Source organism: Crocuta crocuta, unplaced genomic scaffold (assembly GCF_008692635.1).
Source record: "Crocuta crocuta isolate KB4526 unplaced genomic scaffold, BGI_CrCroc_1.0 scaffold257, whole genome shotgun sequence".
NCBI classification, from domain to species: Eukaryota; Metazoa; Chordata; class Mammalia; order Carnivora; family Hyaenidae; genus Crocuta; species Crocuta crocuta.
Window position 1 is genome coordinate 999,758 of NW_027532067.1, and position 27,409 is coordinate 1,027,166.

The window sequence follows — 27,409 nt, forward strand, 5'->3', positions numbered from 1 at the left end:
TAGAAAGTCAGCAGGTACTTGCACCTGTTTTGTACTAGACACTGTTATTGTTGCTGAAGGTATTGCAGTAAATAGGACCAAGTCCCTTTCCCTGTCTGTGTGGGGCCACTTTCTAATTGGGGATGTGATGAGGGTGTTTTACTAAACAAGTAAATATATGTACGTTTTATTTATTTGTATATTTTTAATTTTTTTTTTTTAGTGTTTATTTTTTGAGAGAGAGAGCGCTAGAGTGTGAGCAAGGGAGGTACAGAGAGAGAGGGAGACACAGAGTCTGAAGCAGGCTCCAGGCTCTGGGCTGGCTGTCAGCACAGAGCCCGACGTGGGGCTCGAACCCACGAATGGTGAGATCATGACCTTAGCTGAAGTTGGACGCTTAACCGACTGAGCCACCCAGGCGCTCCTACAGTAGACTTTTTAAGAGCAGTTTTAGGTTCACAGTAAAATTGATTAGAAAGTACAGAGAATTCCCTTATACCTGTTGCCTTCCATCCCCCCAACCTGTGCTGTTTTATTTTTAAATTTAAGATCTCCCATAATCCTTACTGCAGTGTAAATCAGTGAGTGACTTACTGGATGATGAATACAGAATAGTATTAATTGAACTCACTTTCAGAATACATTGGGTGATAGAATTCAGAGGAGCTTGCTGAAGATACCAATGAGAATCATGTTTCTATTGAGGAAAGTAAATTCATGGTTGTAGCTGTGTAAGTTGAACTTTACAGGGAAAAGTTTATGAGAAAACATTGGATGGGTTAATAGAGTTGCTGGTTTGTAGCTGATTTGTCTTTTAAGAAAATATATATTTCACCAAAGTTATTTAATAAACAGAAAAGTGCAAAAAGAACACTAACCCCACCCCATCTAGAGACAGCCTCTGTTCATATTTTTATGTTCTCCCAGACCTTTTCTGTTTGTGTTGTATGTATACTACATACTACATGTGGGTGCAGGTTTGAGATCATACTAAATAATGCAGCATCGGTCCCTTCCTTTTTTCATATAACATGTGTCAGTCATGTTCTTAAATATTATTTTAAAAAGTAGCTGTGTAATATTTCATATTCTGAATAGATCTGGTTTACTTAACTATTCTTTGTTACAGGGACATTTAAATTATAAGGACATTTTCTCACTGTTTTAAGCAGGGCCATAGAGCACTTTTTCCCTTAGCTTCCTGTGGACTGAAGAAGCTGTGAAGGAAAGTTTACAGTGTTAGGGGGGTGCTCATCAGGACTTCTGGCCTTCCTTTTCTAAGTTGATTGGCAGCAACTTGAAATGCTTTGGTTTTAGTAGACAATCTGAGGAGGGACTCTTGCTATTTGCTCTTTTGAGACTGATGTTGGAGATAAACTGGAGAAAAAAGTGTTTGGCTAAATCACTATTCTGTTTTTTTTTTGTTTTTTTTTTTCCTTTTTAGTTCTTGAAATCATGAATCCTGTTTATAGCCCTGGTTCTTCTGGGGTTCCCTATGCAAATGCCAAAGGAATTGGTTATCCAGGTAAGCCAAGTATTTTGTTTTGTTACAGAACTTTGAACACCCAGTAAATTGCAGTGTCACTAAGAATGCTTTGAATTGACAAACCTAGCTCAATGTGAATTACACAAGGAAGAAAATGTTTTGGCTCATGGAACTGAAAAATCAGGAGCTAGGACTGACTTTGGTCAAAGCTTGATCTGGTGGCTCCAGCAGGTGGTACTGGGATCTAGCTTCTGCCTCCTGGACTCAGCTTTACTTCCTCAGGATTGGCTTAGTGTTGATCATGGGTTACACTTCTCCCCATTGTGGTCTCTCTCTGGTGTTCAGCCCCTCCCAGTAGTATACCTGCTATGAGCCTCTCTGTATCTGCTCTACAGGAACCCTTCCTGGGGCTTCTTGTTCTCTTTTCAGACCAGTCCTGGGGTGTGTTCTGATTGCACTCAGCTTCTGTCCCTGGGCCAAGGAGGAGATTCTACTGATTAATTTAGGTCTTAGGCATATTCTTCCCTTATTGGAGTCAGCTAGTCAAACTTGGGCCTTGAGGGAGGCAGTAAAGCAAATTTGGGGGAGTAGGAGCTGGTTGGTTCAACACAGCAAATGATCATCCTAGTTGGTGACATCCAACATGGGATAATTTGATTTTTTTTTTTAATTTTTAAATTTTATTTATTTTTAATTTTTTTATTTTAGAGAATGCATGTGAGCAGGAGAGATGGGCAGAGGGGGAGAGAGAAAATCTTAAGCAACCTCTAACCTTAGTGTGGTGCCTAACTCAGGGCTGGATCCCATGACCCTGGGATCATAACCTGAGCCAAAATCAAGAGTCGGTTGCCCAATCCACCGAGCCACCCAGGAACATCAAGGAGCAATTATTTATAATGTTAAAATTGTTTTGTGGGTTTTGATAATATGGTGGAACAGATACCTTTAAAATCCTGTTGCTAAAAAAACTCTAGAAAATTCAGTAAAACATTTAGGGTCGCATGGGTGGCTCAGTGGGTTTAAGTATCCAACTTCGGCCTAGGTCATGAACTTACGGTTAGTGAGTTCAGGTCTCACTTTGGTTTCTCTCCTGTCAGTGGGAGCCTGTTTTAGATCTTTGTCTCCCTCCCCTGCTTGTGTGCTCTCTCTCAAAAATAAATACTTTATAAAAAACTGAATAAAACATTTTAAAAATAACTGAACTTGGCAGGGTAGTGAGCAAAATATCTGTAGCTAAATATAAAAGTGACATAAAAACCAGTGCATTTGGCCATTGAACTCATAATGAGCTTGTCCTAGGTGCATTTGCTAATTGTTGGTTTTAACAAGCCACATGGGGACAGAAAGTGAGGCCTTAGGCTGTTGTGAGGCTGAGAATTGGGAGTGGCACCCCTCATCAATCTTGTTCCTCCAGAGGGTCATACTCCCAGGGAAGAGGTAGACTAAAACAATTCTTTCACTGGCTCCACCAGGGAATTTTATTTCTGCTTGGGCTCTAGGAAGGGGGAAATCTTTCCTAAGACTTTATAACTAGTCAGGGATGTTGGAGGCTCTACTGTGTATTACTCAAACTTACCAGGGGGTCCATAATTGAGAAACTAACATAAAAAGTGGTCTGCAGCCTGCATTACCCCCAAGCACCTAACAGCAGCAAATGCAGAACTGCTCTAGAGGCATATGTTCACATTCCAGGTTATGTGGGTTTTCCACAAAATTCTGCCTGTTAACAATGCAAGTAAGAGTCACCAGTCATGATGGGGCGCCTGGGTGGCTTAGTCGGTTAAGCGTCCGACTTTCGCTTAGCTCATGATCTCGCGGTTCGTGGGTTCGAGCCCCGCATCGGGCTCTGTGCTGACTGCCAGCTCAGAGCCTGGAGCCTGTTTCAGAGTCTGTATCTCCCTCTCTCTCTGACCCTCCCCTGCTCACGCTGGCTCTCTCTCCCCTAGAAATAAATAAAAACATTAAAAAAAAAAAAGAGTCACCAGTCATGATAGACTGCAGGGGTAGAACATCAAGTAGAAACCACATCACATAAACAAGTTTAGAATAGTTGAAGATCTAAAAGAAAGAATCAGAATATAAGAGGGGAATAAGACACTGAGTAGGGAACATAAGGAACCAAAGGAACTTAAAAAGGAATGCCATTTGAACAAACATCAGGTTAAATTGCAGGTAAAACACTGCTAAATGGGGGAACCAGGATATCAAATAAGGAAAGCAGGGGAGGGCTATAGGAGAGCAGTTGAGAAATCAAGATGTCAGAATGAGAAGATTTGGAGAGAATTAAGAGCTCCAAAAGGTTGAATAGAGAGACTAGAAGAAAAGGAGTGACAGAATTTTCTGGAATTGATAAAGGGAAATTTAGTAATAAGACTTACTGTCTTTAGGTCATCAGACTAGTTTAAATAGAATGTCAAATAGTTGAGGAGAATCCTAGGTGGATCTGGAGCAAGGGAAATTGGCAAAACTCTGTGGTATTAGTATTGCCTGACAGTAATAAAACATCGTTGCCTTTCATATTCCAGTTCTGTGCAAGGCACCTAAATTCTGTTCCTGTTCTTTGGTTGGTCAAAAGCAGGGATTGGCACACTTTATGTAAAGGTCCGGATGTAGTATATAATTCAGGCTTTGTGGGTCTCTGTTAAAGCTACACAACTGCGACTTTCCAGAACAAAAGCAGCCATAGACAGTAGTGAGTGTGTGTTTCAGTAACACTGGAAACCGCCTCAGTAGGTTTATTTTTTTTTTCAAAATAGGAGTGACTCTTCATGTATTTTTTTTCTTGCTTCCTTCTCTCTTGGGACTTACATTTACAAGTGTATTCAATCATTTTACTTTGTGTCTTGTCTTTTGCATCTTTTTTATCTTTTACATTTTTTTCCTCTCTAAGCTTTAATGTGGATATTTTGTACTAATCTGCTTCCATTTCACTAATCTGCTATTTCTTCTCCAGTTAGCTATAAAATACATTTATTGAATTGAATTTTTTCATGAACTCCCATGTTCTCTTTTTTCCAACGTACTAATCACAGCTATTTTAAAGACCTTGTTTGGTGACTGCAGTCTGTGAATCACCTGTGGGTCTGTTTCTGTTGTTAGTTTGTCCCTTTTTGTGTTTGTTTCTCAGCCATGTGGTCCTGTCTCGGCATGTCTACTGTTTTTTCATTCAATGTAATACACAGTGTATTAAAAATTGTAGGTGGGCAGTCCCTATCAAAACCTGTCAAACCTATCAAAGTCCCTATCAAACACCAGCATTCTTCACAGAGCTAGAACAAACAATCCTAAAATTTGTATGAAACCAGAAAAAAAACCCCACATAGCCAAAGCTATCCTGAGAAAGAACACTAAGGCTGGAGGCATCACAATTCCGGACTTCAAGATGTATTAGAAAGCTGTAATCATCAAGACAGTATGGTACTGGCATAAGAAGAGACACATAGACACATAGATCAAATGAACAGTATAGGCAACCCAGAAAGGGATCCACGAACATATGGCCAACTAATCTTTTTTTTTCTTTAATGTTTGTTTTTGAGAGAGAGAGAGAGACAGACAGACAGACAGACAGAAAACAAGCAGGGAAGGGATACAGAGAGAGGGAGACACAGAATCTGAAGTAGGCTCCAGACTCTAAGTTGACAGCACAGAGCCCAACATGGGGCTTGAACCCACGAACTGTGAGATTGTGACCTGAGCCAAAGTCGGATGCTCATTGACTGAGCCACCAGGCGCCCCAACTGATCTTTGACAAAGCAGGAAAGAATATCCAATGGAATAAAGGAAGTCTCTTTAGCAAATGGTGCTGGGAGAACTGGACAGTGACGTGCAATAGAATGAACCTGGACCACTTTCTTACACTATACACAAAAACAAATTCAAACTGGATGAAAGATCTAAGACAGGAAGCCATTAAAATCCTAGAGGCAAAAGCAGGCAAAAACCTCTTTGACCTCAGTTGCAGCAGTTTCCTATTCAACATGTTTCCGGAGGCAAGGGAAACAAAAGCAAAAATGAACTATTGGAACCTCATCAAGATAAAAAGCTTTTGCATGGCAAAGGAAACAATAAGCAAAACTAAAAGGCAGCTGATGAAATGAGAGAAGATATTTGCAAATGGCATCGGATAAAGGGTTAGTATGCAAAATTTGTAAAGAATTTATCAAATTCAACACCCAAAAAACAAATAATCCAGTGAAGAAATGGGCAAAAGACATGAATAGACACTTCTCCAAAGAAAAAATCCAGTTGGCTGACAGACACATGAAAAAATGCTCAACATCACTCATCATCAGGGAAATAAATACAAATCAAAACCACGAGATACCATCTCTCACTTTTCAGAATGGCTAAAATTAACAATTCAGGCAACAACAGATGTTGGCAAGGATGTGGAGAAATAACCCTTTTGCACTGCTGGTGGGAATGCAAACTGGTACAGCCACTCTGGAAAACAGCATGGGAGTTCGTCAGAAAATTAAAAATGGAACTAACCTATGACCCAGCAATTGCACTACTAGGTATTTATCCAGAGGATACAGGATTGCTGATTCGAAGGGGCACATGGCACCCCAGTGTTACAGCAGTGCTATCGACAGTAGCCAAAGTATGGAAAGAGACCAAATGTCCATCAACTGATGATTGATAAAGAAGATGTGATACGTGTGTGTGTGTGTGTGTGTGTGTGTATGTAAATACGTATAATGGAATACTCAGCAATAAAAAGGAATGAAATCTTGCCGTTTGCAACAACGTGGATGGAACTAGAATGTATTATACTAAACGAAATTAGGGCAAGACAAATATGACTTCCTTCATATGTGGAATTTAAAATACAAAACAGATGAACATGAGAGGGGAAGCAAAAATAATATAGGGAGGGGGACAGACCACAAGAGTCTTAAATACCGAAAACAGGGTTGCTGGAAGGGTTTTGAGTGGGAGGATGGGCTAACTGGCAAGGGGCACTGGGGGAGAACACTTGTTGAGATGAGCACTGGGCGTTAAATGTAGGGGATAAATCACTGGATTCTACCCCTGAAGTTATTATTGCACTATATGCTAACTAACTTGGATGTAAATTAAATAAATAAGACTTGTAGGTGATCCAGTTGACGTCTTCCTTTGTGAGGCAGGATAGCATGCTGATTGAGCTTTTTTTTTTCAACCCAGCTTAATTGAAGTATGATTGACAAATAAAAATTACATATATTTAGTTTGTACAGCATGATATTTTTAAAGGTATAAATGATGATTTAATATATGTATACACTGTGAAATAATTACCATAATTGAGTACCTCCAAATGTCATCACATTTGGAGATTAGAGTTTGAACATACAAATTTTGGAGGGGACACAAACCTTCAGTTCATAGCATGCCCCCACACCAACATGTCCATATATTCTCATGTCTCTTTCTGTTACACAAAAGGTAATGGACACAGATGGAATTAGAAGTGGGCATTTTGGGGGGAAGGATAACACTTGAGAAAGATCTAATGAAGAGGAAGCAGAATGAGGTAGAGAGCTTCAGGACTGTGCTACAATTGCTGAAGTCTTAACCAGCTCTTGGGAGAGCCATGAGGGAAGTATTGGTGGTTAAAGGAGGCCCTCATTAGGCAGAAGTCTCCTTGGGAGTCAGCCCACATACTCCTCATGGCTGAACAGAGGGTTCTTTTCTGGAATAGAGATGCAGGTGGTGGTGTTCACTTTGCTTTGTCAACTTAAGATATTATAGGAGTCATTCCACGTTGGTTCACAAGGTTTGCCTTGTTCTTTTTTATATTTTACATAATGCTGCTGTGTAATCTTGTATCTTGTGGGGTTTCCAGAGTTCATTCAACCAGTTCTTTGGATAGATGTTTGAAGTATTTTGGTATTCCAGCAATATTGCACCTTATGTTGATTGTGGGAATTATTTCCACGGTGGATTCTTTGAGATGGGATTGCTGGTTGAGAGAGTAAACGAATACGTAATTTTTAAAATACTGATGATTTCCCTTCCACAGGATTTTTATTGTTTTATATTCCTACCAGAAGCGTGTGAGATAGATGGTGGTTTCCCCACAGCCTTGCCAACAAAGTGTGTTTTCAGCTTTTGGATTTTTGCCAGTCTGATGTTAGAAATGGGATCAGTGTAGTGGTAGTTGGCAGTTCTATCCATGTCTTCTATTGATTTTTTTTCTATCGGGTTTTTTCTTTTTTTAGTTTTAATGATTCATATATTAAGAGTATTAACTTTTTGTATAATTTGCAAGTATTTTTGCTTTGTATTTTTTTTTTTTTAATTTAGCTTATGGTATCTTCTGAACTTTTATTTTCATGAAGTGGTTAGTCATAAAAGTGATTAAGATTTGGGATCACTTCCAGTCTCTTATAAGAGTAGAGTCTGGGTAGTGTAATTTCTAGCTCTCCAGTGTTTCTGTCTCAAAAGGGAGCTAGACTAGATGTTGAAGGAAACAGTCTGTAGTACTTGCTGTGAGGGGCATTTTTAGGAAGACAGTGCTGTGGCCAGGAAGATTGACAGGAATAGGGAGGCACAGTGCTTCTCAACCTTATTTATTAGGGCCCTGCAGATTAGAATTAAGAAACTGAAGATGCTACAACCAAGACCAGTTAAAGCAATGTTTGCGAGGAGCTGGGGAGGCAGTCTTTTCAAGTGTTTCTGTGTGAGGGTTTTGTGTGGCCACAGTGAAGAACTTTGGACTAGAGTAAGTGGGGTGAGCTGTGCTGGGGCCCTGGGTCAGGGTGGTGATATGCTAGTAGGATTTGGTGGTGTGAGTGGTGTGCGAGTGTGGTGTACAGAGGATGTCCTGTTGCTGGTGTTTAATTACACTGTTTTAAATACTTGTTATGTGGGTTTTCTCTTTCATTTTAGAACACAGTAATTCATTGTTGGAAGGTTAGGATAGGAAGCGCCAAACAAACATAATAGTAGTGTTCCAGGAACCTCTTAGACACAAGACAAGTACAGGAGCAGATGATGCCCCTGGAGGATTTATTGGTAGAATTTATGGAGAGGACATTTGGATTTTGAGGGAGTTGTTGCAGAGGCCTACACGATAAGATCTAGGTCAGTAGTATTTAAAATTTTCTTTTTAACCATAAACCTTTGGAAAAGATTTGTAAGTGGATCCATAGTACTGAGAGAAGTTAAAGCAGCAGGGTGAATCGAGGGCAGGCTCCAGAGCCCGCCTGACCTCCTGCTGCTCACAGTTGAGGCCTCTGAGGAATTGTACAGGGTTCATAGGACACAGATTAAAAAGTACCTTCCTGGTCTTTTTAAAATAGACATTTTAAGTCTGTTTCAAATGGAATCTGTCCTTGATGTCCAAAATGAGTGAATCTGGTAAACATTTGATCTCCTCACAGTTTTCTAAGTAACTGGCCAAATGGGAAAGTGATAATATACGAAGGAAACTCAAAATAGCTTCTGCTGAGATAGAGGAGGATCAGTTTTGTGACAGAGGAAGGCGACTCCGAAACAGAGGATTGTACGTGAGGTGAGACATAGGCACTCACAAATGGGGGTTCCTTGGGAGCGGTAGGTCAGAAGCCCCTGCTTTGCGGGGAGACCCATGGAGCCTACAGGGCTGCTGCTGGAGCAGGAGGCGCCACAGACCCAGGGCCTCCAGGCTGTGCTGTGTGCTGGAGACTGCGGGGCGCCTGTAAGGCCCTCTGCCCACCTCTGCATGTGACCTCCAGACCCACAGAGATTCTGCTTTGGGAATTCTGCTCAGAATTCTACTCTGTTTTCTCCTTTGTTACTCTTGTGGTTTTTCACTTTGGTTACTCTTACAACCACAATGCCTTAAATATCCCTAGGAGACACTTTCTCTGCATCTCCTCAATACAGTGTGTTTTGAAGTCTGCTGTTCCATTTCAGCTTTATTTACAGGGGAGGGAAAGAGGAGTAGAGAAAGTAACCGCTCTTCATAACTACTCCGTAGACAGTAGTAAAGACTAGTGAATCTGGAGCCTCTTCATTGGCTCTGTGCCCTGAATATAAGGAAGGCTTTCTAACACCCCAGTTGTCACATGAATGGAGTGTTCTGAAGTGTGAACCAGATGGGTCAGGGGTAGTCCTGGGCATGGGACTTGGAAGTGTCCCTAGGCTGTGAGGAGGCCAGGAACAAGTAACAGGCCCCACTGCTGGTGGGCACCTGGTGACCAGGATTTTGACTCTAACACTTCCTGTCTCATTTGATGTTTTTGTTCTATTCACATTAGTAGTGGTTGTGGTTTACTGTTATTAAGGATTTCTCATTTGTAATTATTTGTAATTAGGTTGCTTGCAAGTGAGTTGTGAGATTAGATTTTTCCCATTTCCATGTGTCAGTGATGCCAGTTACAGCCCCTTCACCACACGATCTCTTAGCATTCTCATTACTCTTGCTAAGTAGTGAATTACATGATGAAAATCTAGAATAAAACTGGTAAGTTTAAAAGACTTGATTATGATTGCGACCCATCCTAATTCTGAGGAAAGGAGACAACTAGTGACGTACTGCTTAGCATACATACTGCTGTTGGGCTCCTTAAGTCAGTCTGTGGAGAAGGTAAAAACAGCTGGGTCTGTGGGAGCCATGGTTGTAAAACTGTTACTTTTCAAGCGGTGACATCACATTGTTCTGTTTTTCTCCAGCTGGTTTCCCCATGGGCTATGCAGCCGCAGCTCCTGCCTATTCCCCCAACATGTACCCTGGAGCAAATCCTACCTTCCAAACAGGTATGCATCTGGTATATGGTGGGTGGCAGAAGTGCTTTGCATGGCTGTGGGAGAGGGTGAAGTGGGAGGGTTTTGAGAAGAGCGGTTACAGAATTAGGATTTGGGGTTGAATTGATTTCTTGGTTCATAAGATTAGCCTTGTTGGGTGCAGTAAAAGCTTTATTCATACTGCATGTAAAGCTCTTGACACTGCCATTACTAGTGTTTGTCCACAACGTAGATCTTCCTTCTAATCACAGGTTATATGATTACAGGTAACTAGTATTTATGAAATAGTATGGTTACTAGAAACTAAAGATTATTTTGCCTACTTAATAGGTGGTATTTCATGTTGCTAACATATTAAGACATAACTGATTTCTCCCATATTTTAGCACTTTGGTTATAGTTTTTTATTTCTTTTCTTTGAAGTATAGTTGACAATGTTCCATTAGTTTCTGGTGTACAGCATAGTGATTCCACAAATCTGTAAGTTATGCTGTGCTCAAAGTGTAGCAACCATCTGTCACGAGACGGCTCTATTATAATACCTGATTATATTCCCTGTGCTATACCTTTTATAGTTTTAAAAGTCTTATTTCCTCTACATGAGAATATTTTTTTTTTTTTNAGTCGGACGCTTAACCGACTAAGCCACCCAGGCGCCCCTACATGAGAATATTTTTAGATTTTAGACATTAGTGGTAGAGTTGAAAGTTAACTTGGTTTGGTTCTTAACCCTGTAAAGAGAGTGGGACTTTCCTCTGTGAGCTTGCATTCTGCTCTGGGCTCGTTCCAGGCTCTGTTCGCCCAGAGTGGACTTCGTGATTCTGTTGCAGCAGGAGCCTACACTGACCTACAATTTGGCCTTATTAATCTGCTGAGGTGCTCCTCTTTTTTCATCTCAGAACTCCTAGCTGCACACAGTTTGATAGAAAAGCAGTTAGCAATATTGTCCTTTCCTTGAATTCTCCTTATTCTGGTAATCATAAAATTCTTCCTTCTGTGACCCTTCTATCCTTTTCTCCTTTTCTTAAAAAAATGAGTCATTTATTTATTTATCTATTTATTCATTCATTCATTCATTCATTTATTCATGCGAGAGCATGAGCAGGGGAGGGACAGAGAGAGAGGGAGAGCGATAATCCCAAGCAGGGTCTGAGCTGCCAGCTCAGAGCCCATAGCGGGGCTTGAACCCACGAACTGTGAGATCATGACCTAAGCTGAAACCAAGATTCAGATGTCCAACCAGCTGATCCACCCACGTGCCTGCCCTTTCTCCTTTTCTGTTCCTACTCTGACTGTAGTTTGCTCAGCTCGTAGCTCACAGGCTTTGACCTTCTTGGCTTGGTCTTCCTGCTCCCAAGCTTTCTCTCTGGTTCATGTTCCCTGCCTGCTTACAGCAGACTCATGTTCCCAGATGAAGGTTTCCTGTGACTGAAGGTGAGACTCTCAGCTTTAAATCACTAGTTATTTGCCACATCGACCTGTTTTTTCCAGAATACTTTTTGTTTTGTGTTTTTGGGAGCTTTTAATTACTGTGTCTCCTACCTGGCAGAGAGTACCTGCTATCTTGTTGCCTATATTTTGGGGTCTGTAATAGAAATCCCTTTCCTGGGATCAGCAGTCTTACATTATTACTCACTGGATTCTCTAACAGCTAAATGACACCACTTTTGTAAACTTCTTACGTTGTGTAACTTTTTGAAAATAGGGGTCTTGAGGTACAGACGGCATACAGCAAATTGTATGTATTTAAAGTGTGTGATTTTGTGACTTTTGTTATATTGTATATAGTCCTTACAGTAGGGAGTGATCATAGCCTTCATCTCTAAGTTTTCTCCTGCCCCTTTGTAATCACCGTCAGGATCGAGGAAGTCACTGATCTATATTTTCTCTCGCTATAGATTGTATTTTAAAATTATTGTACAAAGGAATCATGGGATGTACTTTTGGGGGGGAGGGGACTGGCTTCTTTCAGTCACTGTAATATCCATGTTGTAGTCTTTTTTTTTTCTTTTAATTTTTAATGTTTATTTATTTATTTTTTTTGAGAGAGAGACAGAACTTGAGCAGGAGAGGGTTAGAGAGAGAGGGAGACACGGAATCTGAAGCAGGCTCCAGGCTCTGAGCTGTCTGCACAGAGCCCGATGTGGGCCTCGAACCCATGAACCATGAGATCATGTCCTGAGCCAAAGTCGGACATTCAGCCGACTGAGCCAGTAGGTGCCGCATGTTGTAGTCTTTATCAGTAATTCATTCCTTTTTATTGTGAGGTTCCCTTGTAAGAAAATAACACAATTTACTTATCCGTTTCCCAGTTGGTGAACATACGGATTATTTTCAGTTTGGGGCTGTTACAGATGAAACTGCTATGAAGATCTGTGTACCAAGTCTGTGAATATATGCTTTCATTTCATTTGAGTAAATACAAAGGAGGGGAGTGGCTGGTTCTTGAAGCATGTATATATTTAAATTTGTAAAAAATAGCTAGATTGTCTTCCAAAATGGTGGTTTCATTTTATGTTCCCTATCAGCAGTGTGTGAGAGTTCCAGTTCCTTTATATCCTTCCCAACACTTGGTATAGTCATTCTTCTTAATTTTAGCCATCCCAATGGGTGTGTGGTAATACATCATTCTAGTTTTAATTCTAACTTACCTAATGACTAGTAACATTGAGCATCTTTTCATGTGCTTATTTGCCATTTGTAGTGCCTTTGGTCGAGTGTTTGTGTACACCTTACACAGTATGTCAGTTTTGAGTTTGTTTTCTTATTGTTGAGTTTGAGAATTGTTCTTCAGATACATGATTTGCAAATATTTTCTTCTGGTCTATAGCTTTTTTCATTCTCTTAATAGTGTCTTTAAAAGCGCAAGAGTTTTTATTTCTTAATTTATGTTTTTCTTTAAAGATTTTATTTTACATAATCTTCATACCAAATGTGGGACTTGAAATCAGAACCTTGAGATCAAGAGTCACATGCTCCACAGCTGAGCCAGTCAGGCACCCCAAGAGCAAGAGTTTTTAAATTTAATGATGTGCAGATTATCATACTGTTCATTTATGGGTTGTACATTTGGTATCATTTCTAAGAAATGTTTGCCCAACCCAAATCACAAAGACGTTCTGTTTTCTTCTAGAAGTTTCAGAGTTTTATGTTTTATATTTAAGTGTGTGGCCCATTTTGGGTTTAGTTTTTGTATGTGATGGTAAAAATGGATTGAAGTTCATTTTTTGCATAAGAATTAGTTGTGGGGCGCATGGCTGGCTCAGTCAGTGGAACGTGCGAGTTTGAGCCCCGCATTGGGTGTAGAGATTACTTAAAAATAAAATTCTTAAAAATAAATAAAGAAAAAGGAATCACTGGTTGGTTACTATGTGTGATCATGCTGCAGACTACCCTTAACATGTCATTCTAGAATTTTTCAGAGCAACTCACTTCTACTCATTTTCTTCTTGGAGTATAAGTTAATGTAAAAGCATTCCGACTTTTTTATTCTTTACCAAAAAGCTTCAGATTTGTTTGAGGCTGGCAAAGCTCTTCTCTTGCCCAACGTGTGTAGCTCCCCGAGAGGAAGCTTGGTGTTTGTAGATCTGGTCAGCTTCCTCCTTTGGGGTGCTTCTGGATGTCCTCAGTCTTCTCCCATGTGTCTCCTTTCTCTTCTGGAGATGGGTCCTTTCTTGCTACTTGGCCAGGACTGCTTTCAGGTTGCTGTTGTAACCAAGAAGCTGGGGCAGGCAGCTGGGAATAATGGGATTGTTGGGAATGATGCCTTCCTCATTCAAAGGGGTATCTGCTGATAGATGCCAGAGAGTTGTCAGCTGCCAGACTGCTGGCAAAGTATTGTCAGACCTTCTGATTTTTATGAAAAGTTGGGAATAAAGATGTATATGAAATTTGTGAATGACAAAATAAGCTGGGAAGAAACCAGGGATAAAGATGTATGTGAAATTTGCAAATGAGAAAATAAAAGGCACTTAGAAGGTCCTTCTGGTGTCCCCCCAGTGCTTGCAGTCACCTTACCTGAGTCTGGGCCACGGCTGTGCTCCTGTCTTTTTCTAGGATCTGCTTGATGTTTTCATACTGTGAATTTTAAAATTTCCCCTTCCTTTCTCTTCGCACCAGATTTGTAGACACAGCTAAGGTGTATGTTTGTGGTGTTTTGCTGTCAGAGCTTTGACAGTCCTGATACTGCTTATTTCTTTATTCTTCTAAGTGTGACATTAGAGACGTTGTGATGAGATGTCCTGTCTTCTGCTCAAAGACTCCACAACTCCCCCTCTAGGCGGAGGCATCATTCGTTTCATCCTCATGGATGCGTGTAACAGGCTGAGTACCCATGCAGCAGAGTGGGCTGTCCTTTTCTTGGGATCAGAGCAATTTATTGGAAAGAGTTTGAGCTGAGGAGTTAGTTTGATGTGGCTCAAATCCAGACTGTATTACTCCTGGGAAAGTTACTTTATTTCATTTTTGGCATTTGTATAATGTTTTTCTTTTTAATATAATTTATTATCAAATTGGCTAACATACAGTGTATAAAATATGCTTTTGGTTTTGGGGGTAGATTCCTGTGGTTCGCTTATGTACAACACCTGGTGCCCATCCCAACAAGTCCCCTCCTCAGTGCCCATCACCCATTTTCCCTTCTCCTGCTGCTCAACCCTCAGTTTATTCTCTGTATTTAAGAGACTCTTATGGTTTGCCTCCCTCTCTGTTTGAAACTATTTTCTCCCCTTTTCCCCCATGGTCTACTGTTAAGTTTCTCAAATTACACACATGAGTGAAAACATAGGATATGTGTCTTTCTATGACTGACTTATTTCACTTAGCATAATACCCTCCAGTTCTATCCACATTGTTGCAAATGACAAGATTTCATTCTTTCTCATTATTGGCATTTGTATAACATGTTTCTCAGCTGTGTTATTTGAGGATTCTGGTAAGAAGCATGCACAATCAGACTCCTGTGGCCCTGAGGATGCACATTTAGACTTCTCTTCTACTCCCATTTACAGTCCTGAGTATCTGAAATTAATATTTACAGTTATCATATAAAGTCATAAAGAAAGCATACAATTCTTTGTAGTAAGCTCTATTTAAGAAGTGGTTTTAACACTAGATTAGCACACATTTAGGTATTTTTCCCCTGAGTTTTTATTTTAATTCCAGTAAGTTAACATACAGTGTAACAGTAGTGTCATGTGTAGAATTTAGAGATTCATCACTTATATATAGTACTTAGTGCTCAATCCAACAAGTGTCCTCTTTATTACCCATCATGCATTTAACCCATCTCCACCCACCAGGACAGATTTTTTACTTTTTAAAAAAATGTTAGAGAGGTGTGCACATGAGAGGGGGAGAAGCAGAGAGAGAGAGAGATAGAGACAGAGAATCCCAAGCAAGGTCTGCACGGCCAACACAGGACCTGACACAGGGCTAGAACCCTGTGTCATGAACCGCAAGATCATGGAGCAGAAATCAAGAGTTGGATGCTTAACCGATGAGCCAGCCACCCAGGCGTCCCACTTGCACACATTTTAAAGGGAGAAAAAGTGTTATTAGGAGTAATGAAGTAGTTTCCTTGGTTGCTTGCCCTACAGGGCTGGATGGAAGATAAATTGGGAAACAGTGAAATTATTTCCGTGAAATAAGACCCCAGGTTTGTTTAAAAAATAAACTTCATTTATGGCAGCCACACAGGAGAGAGAAGTCTTTACAATGTTACCAGGTTGTGGAGTCATGAGATCTGTTTCTCTCTTGTTTAAATTAAAGGTTTAACATGCACATAGTTTACAGATAACCTCATTCTCCTTCCCATCCCTGTTACTGTGACCACATGAGCATCCTACGGTCAATGGCTATTTTCTTCTCCCTGGACCTGGTATCCTAGTGTGGGCCTTATCTTGGGGGTGATTCTTCTCCTCCATCTTGGATTTTTTGTGCCCTTGCCTTCTGCTTGATTTTTTTGTCTCTCAGTTTACTCTTCGGTTTTGTGGAGGATCCCCTTCAGTAGTTTCCCAATAGTATGGGAAAATCACAATTTTGAGATTTTTCATGTCTGAGGACATTTTGTTCTGCACTCACACTTCCAGTAGTTGGCTTATAGAATTCTGGGCTCACAATTGTTTCCTCCCAGAATTTTGAGGATATTGCTTAATTGTTTTCTAGCTTTTGTTGTTGCTGCTGAGAATTTTGATATCTTGCTGACACTTGATTGACAATAACTTGTGTTTCTCTTTGGTATTCTGTAATATTTTTTTTGTGTTCAGTGTTTTGAAATTTCATGGTGCTGTGTTTTGGTGCAGGTCTTTCCTCCTCACATGTATTTTATGATCTGAATTTTCTTTATTCTTTTTATATATTTTTTAAAGATTTTTCTAAGTTTTTATTTATTTAAGTAGTCTCTACACAAAACATGGGTCTTGAACTTAACCCTGAGATCAGAAGTCACATGCTCTTCTGACTGAGCCAGCCAGGCACCCCTTTTGTTGTGAATTTTCTAAATAACCGTCTTTTATGCTCAGAAACTTACTATATAAAATCTTGTGTGGTATATAGTACTTTTGGAATAAATGATTTATTCTAATATTAAAAGTTTTTGGCACCGCACAGTTAGCAGTCTAAGAACAGTGGTGCTATACATGAGCTTCCCACTGAGAGGCAGTCAGCCAGCAGTGACTCACTTGTTTGATGAGTGAAAGGAGAAGGGTTCTAATCACCTTGTTGTCTGTGTTGCAATGGTATGGTTGGTCTTTTTCGGAAAGGAGAATCTGGAAAGTTACTAATATTTTTAAAAGACTGGGTAGTGAACGTATTTGGTTTTGTATTGTGAATGGTAGACAAGTGTAACAGTTATTTTAGGAGACCGTTTCAGTTTTGGATACTGTGCGATGGGGTGTGTGTGTGTATTTTAAGTTTCCTATTGAGGTTCTCCTGTGTGATATAGTGCTATATGGAACAACAGCAACAAAAAGAAGGTACCTAGCCTAGCATACACTCAGTTCTTAACTTGACTGGGAGACAGGTTTGCTTTCCTTGAAACTGATTTGTCTTAAGTGTTGGATAGAAGGTGCCTGTACAAAAAAACCAAAATTTTCTGGTTAGTGTTCAGACATAGCTCATAGGTATAAGAGTATGCTGTAAGATAACATACATTAAAAACCATTGCTGTCATTAGTAGAAATAGTGGGTGACTATTTTTCCAACATTTTATGGTGAAAAATGTCCAATATACAGAGAAACTGAAAATAAATTCATAGTGAACTTCTTCATGTGGACTGCCAAGATTCCACAATTAAACCTTTTAAAATCAACTTTTATTTCTTTTTAAGTTTTATTTATTTAAATTGTCTCTACACCTCACATAGGGCTCAAACTCAAGATCCTGAGATCAAGTGTCAACATGCTCCATGGATTGAGCCAATCAGGTGCCCCTAAAATCAACTTTTAAAATTAACATTTTACTTTTGATGTGTTTTTACATTTTATATTCTTTACATTTGATGTGTTTCAAAGTAAGTTTTGGACATCAAATACACTTGACCCCATTTACGCATGTCGTTAATATTTGTTTGTAGCGTTGGGGCTCCTGGGTGACTCAGTTGATTAAGCATCTGACTCTTGATTTAAGCATTTGACACTTGGAGAATTTGAGCCCCGTGTTGGGCTCTGCGCTGATAACACAGATTCTCTTTGGGATTCTTCCTCTCTCTCTGCCATTCTCCCACTTGTGCTCTCTCTGTCCCTCAAAAAAAAAAAACAAACATATATATATATATATATATATGTATATATGTATATGTACATGTATATACACACACATGTATCTATTTGGAGTTTTATTTTGCTTTTGTTTTCAGGTGAAATTTACATATGCACAGATTTTAAGTGTACCATTCAATTGTATTTGGACAAGTGCACACACATAGTAGCTTCTTGGGGTCATCTCATCACCTTCAACAAAGCATATCTATGAGACAGATGTTGCAAAAGAAACCTTAAGAGACCTGGGGCCAGCTGAAGGGGTTTCTTGCAACAGTAGGCCCCTGGCCTCCATTAGAAGAAGAAAGGAAAGGCATTTTAGGTTGACCATTCATTGGTTGTGAGTGAAGGACTTCACCTTTTTTCAGTGGGTGTGGTTGACCAAAAGTGATTCTGAATCAGAGACCTTTCTGTGGAGGGCTGTATGGCTAGGTTTTCCTTGTTTGGGCTTACACTGTATTCTTGGAAGCCTGCTTAGGTGTGTGCGGTCCAGACTCCAGGCTCTTTGTGCGGTTTGAACAGTGACAGAGTCTTGGACTTTCTTGTTAGAAATAGTGATAGAGTTTTTAGAGGCTCTCTTTTCTCCAGTTTTTCATCTAGGTCGTGAATTCGTTGCTTGTGTGTTTTCACTTCCTCCAACAGCTTCTTTTTCTGAATCAGTTTATCACATTAGGATCAGTGAGATGATGGTGCATGGTGGGCACGTTTGTGACCAGTCACGTTGATGGAAGCACTCACCTGAGGAGAGTGGCTGTTCATTATTTTCACTTACCGTTGATCGGGCAGTTAAAACGAATTTCAGAATAATGTAGCGAAACCTGGACCTGGAAGGATCTTTTCACTCTTCAGGGTGAAAACGGAAAGCAGCTGAGCTTGGGAGTTGCCTGGTTTGGACAGAGGAGTCAGGACTCCCAGTCAGCTCTGGGTTTGTACTTGCTCCAATACCTGGGTCTGGGTGACCTTTTGAATAGTAGCGTCTTTATCAGTATCTTCATAATGAACACCATGAAGGGCATTCTGTGGAGTGAACCTAGGCACACAAAGTTCATGACAATTATAAGGAGGACCTCTAGGACTGACTTGGTCCTTGTAGGAAAGGGAGATTTCTTTATGTGGCTTAAGGAAAGAATCATTTAAAGCTGGTGCATTTCCTGGGAGTCCTTCATTCTTTCTCTCTCTTAAAAATTTTTTTTAAGTTTATTTATTTATTTTGAAAGAGGGAGAGAGAATCCCAAGCAGGCTCTGTGCTGTCAGTGCAGAGTCTGATTTGGGGCTCTGTCTAACAAACAGATCACAACCTGAGCCAAAATCAAGAGTCAGACCTTTATCTGACTGAGCCACCCAGGTACCCCTCTCTTAAATTAAAAACAAAATATATGTATACTTCTAACTACAGTCCTATAATTATAATTAAAATTTTTCAACTTTTTTTTTTTAAGTTTATTTTTTGAGAGAGAGGGAACGTGCTTGTGAGCAGGAGAGGGGCAGAGAGAGAGGTAGATAGAGTATCCCAAGCAGGCTCCATGCTGTAAGCACAGAGCCCAATGTGGGGCTCGAACTCACAAACCAGGAGATCATGACCTGAGCCAAAGTCGGACGCCCAGCCACAAAGAGGCGTTTGAAACTCACAAACTGTGAAATCATGACTTGAGCTGAAATCAAGATTTGGGGACACTTACTGACTGAGCCACCCAAGCGCCCCTAAATTTTTCAACTTTAATTTCTTTCTTTTTTTTTTTAATTTTTTTTTTTTTTTTTTTAATTTTTTTTTTTTTTTTGTCATTGAGAGACAGAGACAGAACGTGATCATGGGAGGGGCAGAGAGACAGACACAGAATCTGAAGCAGGCCCCAGACTCTGAGCTGTCAGCACAGAGCCCAACGCAGGGCTCGAACTCACAAACCAGGAGATCATGACCTGAGCCAAAGTCGGACACCCAGCCAACTGAGCCACCTAGGCTCTCCTCAACTTTAATTTCTTAATATTCAGCTTGATTTTTAAACTTGAGGTATAACTTATGCAAAAATGCCCATATATTAACTGTTCAACAGATTTTGACAATTGTACATAACCTGAAATAAAAAAAAAAAAAACACTTTGATCATCCCAGATGCTTTCCTTTAGCCTTCTCCAAACCACCCCTCCTGTTTCTGCCTCCACATTTATATGCTGGGTATTTGTACAGTGTGTGCTCTTGTGTGTGTGTGATCTTTGTGATTTTTCTGACTAGTGTTTATTTGGATGTAGCATAATTTATCCAATCTCCTTTTGATGAACATTTTGATTATTTCCCAATTTTTGTCTATTATGAATAAGTTTGGTGAACATTTTTTTAATCAGTCCTATTGTGAGTGTATGTTTTCATTCTTCTGGGGCAAGTATCTCAGAGTGACTTGCTGGATCCTATGGAAAGGATTTCTGTAGCTTTCTTTATGAGAAGCTGTATTGACACTCCCATGAAGTACATGTGAGCCATTGTAAAGAATGAGAAATGGTATCTGACACTTTTATTTTTTTATTTTTATTTTTTTTAATTTTTTTTTTTCAGTGTTTTTATTTCTAGGAGAGAGAGACAGCGTGAGCAGGGGAGGGTCAGAGAGAGAAAGAGTCACAGACTGAAACAGGTTCCAGGCTCTGAGCTGGCAGTCAGCACAGAGCCCGACGCGGGGCTCGAACCCACGAACCGCGAGATCATGAGCTAAGCGAAAGTCGGACGCTTAACCGACTAAGCCACCCAGGCGCCCCTATCTGACACTTTTAGAAAGCAGTTTTATTGATGTATAATTTATGTATACAGTAACTTAAATTTACATATATAATAACTTAAAAGTTATTTTAAGCATACAGTATGGTGTGTTTATACAGATATGTACAGATGTGTAACACCATCACAGTAGACTGACTTTGTTCCCCTGAAAAGTTCCCTCATGCCTGTGGTCCCCGGGCACCACTAACTGATTTTCTATCATTGAAGATTAAGTTGGTCTTTCCTAGCGTTTCCCTTCAGTGAACTCAGCATGCATTCTTATGTCTGCCTTCTTTTGTATAGTCCTTTTTGAGATGTATCCCATGATGTATGTCATAGCAGTTGTATCATTTTGGTTGCTGACTAGTATTTCATTGTAGAGATGTACCGGTTTGCTAGTACACATTGGGTCATTATGAGTGAATGACCCTCTCCTGCCCGCCCAGAGAATAAGCCACTGTTCTGTGCTGGGTTGGGGAGTCAGGCATCTTCCTGCTTACTAGATAGTCTCTAGCCACTCTTCCAGATTGTAGACGTCTGTCAACTCCTGGAACATGTGCCAACAGTGTCCAGGTGTGCGGGAAGGGGCGTTCCTGATAGCAGGCTCTTCTCCACCCCATCCCTGCTGGCTGCAGTGCAGCTTCTTGAGTCTACCAGATCATTTTCCACTTCTGCTTTTTAGGTTTCAGTTTTGTCTTCTCTTCCATTCTTTCTGTTTGTGGCTTTACATTTTTTATTTATTAATCTGACTTATTTTCCCTTTGTGTGGGGACAAAGTTAAATGTATGTATTCAATTTACTGTCTTTAAAAAAAATTTTTTTTAACGTTTATTCATTTTTGAGTGAGAGAGAGAGCAGGGGAGTGGAAGAGAGAGAGGGAGACGCAGAATCTGAAGCAGGCTGTCAGCACGGAGCCTGATGCGGGGCTCGAACTCATGAACCAAGATCATGACCTGAGTGGAAGTTGGATGCTTAACCGACTGAGCTACCCAGGTGCCCCCTGCGGTCTTAAGTCAGATCTTTTTACTTACCATAGCCCTGGTGTTTGATAAGTACCCCCCCACCCCGCACTTTTTGCTGTGATAAACACTGTGATAAGCATTTTTACAGTTGAGTCTGTTCCAGTCCATGCTTTTTTGGTGGACTTATGGGATATAAAGACATACTTTTAATAAATATAAAGACATACTTTTAATGCCAGGTTGTGCCCTAAGAAAGTGTAACCATTTGTATTCCTACACAACAGGTATCTTTTCTCTTCCTGTGTTGAGTATACTCTCAGAACTTTCTCCTCCGTTTTTTCCTTCTCCCCCAAATGCCACCTGCACTCCCCCCCCCCCCCAACATGTATCAGGTCTAGAAAGGAGGTCAGATCTTTGTGGAGGATGGACTGGTCCATAGTGGTGTCAGATCTTGACTGTGGTCAGGGCTAGGACACTACTTGGCTCCTCCCTGTGCCAGGCTGAAAGTGGGTTTGAATTAAAGCTTTTTTTTTTCTTTTTAGATTTTATATTAGTTTCAGGTGTATAACGTGGTGATCCAGTTCTGTGTATTGCTCATTGCTCAGCACAATAAGTGTACTCACCTCTCATAGAGTGTCATTACAGTATTATTGACTGTGTGTATTCTGTCTGCTGTACTTTTTATTTATCTCCATTACTTACTTATTTTATAACTGGAAGTCAGTACTTGTTAATCCCCTTCACCTATTTCACCCAGCACTATCACCTGCCCAGCCCAGCAACCTCTGCTTTGTTCTCTATGAGTCTGTTTCTGGTTTCTGTTTTGTTTTGCTTTTTAGATTCCACATGTAAGTGAAATCACATGCATCATATGGTATTTGCCTTTCTCCATTCAACTTATTTCATGTAACATAATACTCTCTAGGTCCATTCATGTTAAGGAAATGACAAGATCTCATTCTTTTTTATGGCTCAGTAATATTCCTCTGTGTGTGTGTGTGTACGTACGTACACGTGTACATGCATATACATGACATCTTTATCCATTCTGTCATTGGATACTTGGGTTGCTTCCTTATCTTGGTATTGTATAAAATGCTACAATAAAAATAGGAGTGTATGTATTTATCTTTCCAAACTAGTGTTTTCATTTTCTTTGGGTAAATACCTAGTAGTAGAATTATTAGATTACATGATATTTCTGTTTTTAATGTTTTGAAGAACCTCCATACTGTTTTCTGGCAGCACCAATTTACATTCCCACCAACTGGACCAGGGTTCGTTTCCTTTGCTCCACATCCTCCAGCACTTACTGTTTCTTGTCTTTTTGATAGTAGCCATGCTGACTGGTGTGAAGTGATACCTCATTGTGATTTGATTTGCATTTCCCTGATGATGAGTAATGTTGAGCATCTTTTCATGTGTCTGTGAGCCATTTGGTCTCTTCTTTGGGAAACTGTCTATTCAGGTCTTCTGCCCAGTGTCCATTTGGGTTGTTGTTTTGGTGTTCTTTATGTATTTTGGATATTAATTCCTTTTCAGATTTATTTGCAGATCTCTCCTCCCATTCAGTAGTCTGGTTGTCTTTTGTTGATGGTTTCCTTTGCTCTACAGAAGCTTTGTAGTTTGATGTAGTCCTAATAATTTATTTTTGCTTTTGTTTCCCTTGCCTGAGAGATCCGTAAGTATGTTGCTACGTAAGGCTAATGTCCAAGAGATTATTGCCTAAATTTTCTTTTAGGAGTTTTAAGGTTTCAGGTCTCATATTTGGTCTTTAATCCATTTTGAGTTTATTTTTGTGACTAGTTTAAGAAAGTGGTCCAGTTTCATTCTTTTGCATGTAGCTGTCCAATTTTCCCAGCACCATTTATTGAAAAGACTGTCTTTTCCTCATTGTATATTCTTTGCCTTCTTTGTTGTAGATTAATTGGCCATATAAATGTGGGTTTATTTCTGGGCTTTCTATCCTGTTCTACTGATCTATGTGTCTCTTTTTGTGCCAATATCATACCGTTTTGGTCACAGCTTTGTGTAGTATATCTTGAAATCTGGGATTGTGATACCTCCAGCTTTGTTCTTCTTTCTCACCATTGCTGGGGTTCTTTGGGGTCTTTTATGGCTCTATACACAAATTTTAGTGTTATTTGTTCTAGTTCTGTAAAAAATGCTATTGGTATTTTGATGGGGATTGCATTGAATCTGTAGATTGCTTTCAGTAGTATGGAGATTTTAATGATTCTAACTCTTCCAGTACATGAGTGTGGTGTATCTTTCCATTTATTTGTGTTTTCTTCAGTTTTTTGTTTTTTTTTTCCATCAGTGTGTCCTACAGTTCTCAGAGTATACGGTCTTTCACCTCTTCGGTTAAATTTATTCCCAGGTATTTTTACTGTTTTTGGTGCAATTGTAAATGGGATGGTTTTCTGAATTTCTCTTTCTGCTACTTTGTTATCAGTGTATATGAATGCAACAGATTCCTGTATATTTTATGTTTTGCAATTTTACTGAATTCATTAATTCTTTATTATAATTTTTTTTTTCACTTTATTTTAGAGAGCGTGAACTGGGGCAGAGAGAGGGAGGGAGGAGGGTAGAGAAAGTGAGAGAGAAGGAGACTATCCCAGGAAGGCTCCATGCTCAGCGTGGAGCCCAAAGTTAGGCTCAACTCCCTTGACTCTGGGATCATGACCTGAGCTGAAATCGAGAGCCGGACGCTCAACCAACTGAGCCATACCCAGGCTCCCCAGTGAATTCATTTATTCTAACAGTTTTTGGTGGAGTTTTTAGTTTTCTGTATATAGTGTCATGTCATCTGCAAATAGTGATAGTTTTACTTTTTCTTTACCAGTAGAGATGCCTTTTATTTCTTACCTGGTTGCTGTGGCTAGGACTTCCAGTAATGTGTTGAATAAAAGTGGTAAGAGTGGACATTCTTGTCTTCATCCTGATCTTAGAGACAAAGCTCTTGGTTTTTCACTGGCCACTGGCTTCTTTGTTTCAGGTTATACTCCTGGCACACCTTACAAAGTGTCCTGTTCCCCCACCAGTGGGGCAGTGCCACCATACTCCTCCTCTCCCAACCCCTACCAGACCGCTGTGTACCCCGTGCGAAGTGCCTACCCCCAGCAGAGCCCCTACGCACAGGTAGGCTTGGGTGTGCTGTGGATCTCTTAATTAAGTGCCCTTGGGCATTGTGCGTGTGGGAAGGGTTGGTTCTCTCTGGGCTCTGACCCATGAGGCGTGGAGCCCTGTGATATTGGTCTCTCCTCTTCCCTGCAGCAGGGCACATACTACACGCAGCCCCTGTATGCAGCACCCCCTCATGTCATCCACCACACCACAGTGGTGCAGCCCAACGGCATGCCGGCGACAGTGTACCCTGCTCCCATCCCTCCACCTAGAGGCAACGGCGTCACCATGGGCATGGTGGCTGGGACCACTATGGCCATGTCAGCAGGTGAGTCCTGAACCTGGGTTGCCTATTTTATAATGGCATGAGAGCCAGGAGAATGGATAGCTCACTAATTCTCTGACCCTTAGTTTGATTTTTCATGGCTTAACTTGTGTAGAAGGACATACTTTTTGGGAAAGGAACAGCATATGATCCTTCTTTCCCTTCCTTTCATTTCCTCCCCTTCTCCTTTTGGTTGAGAGGAAAGGTGTGGGGTTTAGGGTGGTCAGCCAAGAACCAAGTACCCTCCCCATAGGGTATGACTGAATAGTGATCAATGTATTTGACAGGTGAGTTGAGCCCTTAGTAGTAGGGCTGAGGAGCATACCAATAAGCCTACCAAGCTAGAGCAGAAGGTGATCACTTTGTATCTGGGCGAGCTGGCCTTCCTGGTACTCCCATTTAGTGTAGGCTGCAGGGCAAGTTGTGTGAATATTGGTGTTTGCATGAGTCTAGGAAACCTGGGTTTGTATTCATGGAGATAACAGCTGCTTATAGAAAATCTTTGGCATTGGTCAGCTTTATTTCCCAAGGCTTCCTTGCTCGATATTAAATCATGGAGAGAGGAGACTCCTGGCTAGGCTGTACATATATCCCTGGGACTGTGGAGCCCCCAGTGGGCATATAGGTTACCTGTGTCAGGCAGCCAGGTATAGAAAATGTAATTGCTTGCCCATGGCTGTGTGTGTGTGTGCGTGCGCGCGCGTGTTTTAGTACTGTTCCCTTGCTCTTCCACGCCCCCCACCACCACCCTTTTCACTATAGGGAGATTGTGCCAGAGAGGAAGATAGCATGTACATTTCTGCTCTGAGCCTCCCTTGTATTTGGTTTTCCCAGACTACTCTGAAGGCACAGACAGAAGCTGCATATTTGAGGCACGTGGAGGGAAGAATGGCAGGCCTTGCACTGCTTGTGGGCAGGGAGATGGGAAGTGAGGAAGAGCAGGGTGAGGCTGTTAGGTTGGAGGCTATGCTTATCCACAGGGGACTCAGAGTGCTGAGTTTTCTGCAGTTATAGGGAAAATACATTCATTTTCATGTAGGTAGAAGGTCATGTAGTTTGGAATCTCCCTGCTTCCCTCACTTTAATTTTTACCATCTTAACCATTTTTACTGTGTAGTTTAGTAGGGTTAAGTTTATTCACATTGTTGTAAAACAAAGCTCTTTCATCTTGCAAAACTGTAGATCTGTGCTCATTAAACAACAGTTCTCCTTTCCCCTGCCCCACCTTCCCAGTCCCCAGCCCCTGGCCACCTCCATTCTACTTTCTGGCAGTTTGACTACCTGAGATACCTTATGTAAGTGGAATCCTGTTGGATGTGTTTTTCTGTGACTGGCTTATTTCACTTAGCATAACATCCTCAATATTCATCCATGTTGTAGCATGTGAAAAATTTTCCTTCCTTATTTGTTTTATATTATTCATTTTGGGGGACGGTAGGGAGGAACAGAGAGGGAGAGCATCTTAAGCGGGCTCTACACTGTCCCTGTGGAGCTCAGTGTGGGGCTCACAGTCATGAAATGTGAGATCCTGACGTGAGCTAAAGTGCAACGCTTAACTGACTGAGCCACCCAGGTACCCAAATATTTTTTCCTTTTTAAGGCTAAATAATGATTATTTTGTTGATTATCATTTGATTTGCAAAAATCATCGAGTATGCTCATATGAAGGGGAGGCACAAAGCCTTCTACAGACATTATCATATGAGCTTGCTGTGTTTATACGACTTTGAGTTGTGTATGATCAGAATTCTGACAGCAGTCCAGATCACACACACACCCCTTCCCGTGTACCTCCATTCTTTTAAAGCAGGCCAGGCCAGAGCTCTCTGGTCAGGCAGCGTGGAGCTGCGTGGTGACATAGGCTAGCCTCGTGTGGGTGGTGCTGCCTGCCATTGAGACAGCTGCTCTTTCTTCCAGGTACCCTGTTGACTGCCCACTCCCCAACTCCTGTTGCCCCCCACCCAGTCACTGTGCCCACGTATCGGGCCCCAGGAACGCCCACCTACAGCTACGTGCCCCCTCAGTGGTGATCACCCTGCAAATGTAAGTGATTGGGGAAGCCTGGGTTGGCTTTTTTTCAGTACAGAATGGCAAATTACCATATTTTAAGCACTAATGAGAAAAGTGCTTAAATGCGCCTGTTAATTCAAGGGCAGTGTGGCATTTAAAGTTTTGTTCTAATTTGGACTCTTTTACAAAGTAGAAGGAAAGAAACCATTGAGTACTTGCTGTGTCCACTATATACTTTGTTCCTTTCCTCGTCTGTGCTCTAATCTCCCACTGCCTCCTACAGGAACTAGGATTCT

The 27,409-nt window shown here is 40.8% G+C and overlaps 1 protein-coding gene across 3 annotated transcripts in view; it reads left to right on the top strand.

Annotated features, from left to right (window-relative positions):
- FAM168B (family with sequence similarity 168 member B) overlaps positions 1–27,409 on the top strand; it is a 34,116-nt gene that overhangs the window by 5,430 nt on the left and 1,277 nt on the right. For 2 of the 3 annotated variants that reach the window (XM_077776394.1, XM_077776393.1), the window contains exons 2-6: positions 1,424–1,504; positions 10,112–10,195; positions 24,651–24,793; positions 24,929–25,106; positions 27,021–27,146. In XM_077776394.1, coding sequence (XP_077632520.1) covers positions 1,435–1,504; positions 10,112–10,195; positions 24,651–24,793; positions 24,929–25,106; positions 27,021–27,133 — 588 coding nt within the window. In that variant the 5' untranslated portion in view covers positions 1,424–1,434 and the 3' untranslated portion in view covers positions 27,134–27,146. The remainder of the gene's footprint in view (positions 1–1,423; positions 1,505–10,111; positions 10,196–24,650; positions 24,794–24,928; positions 25,107–27,020; positions 27,147–27,409) is intronic. The other variant, XM_077776395.1, reaches the window with a different exon arrangement.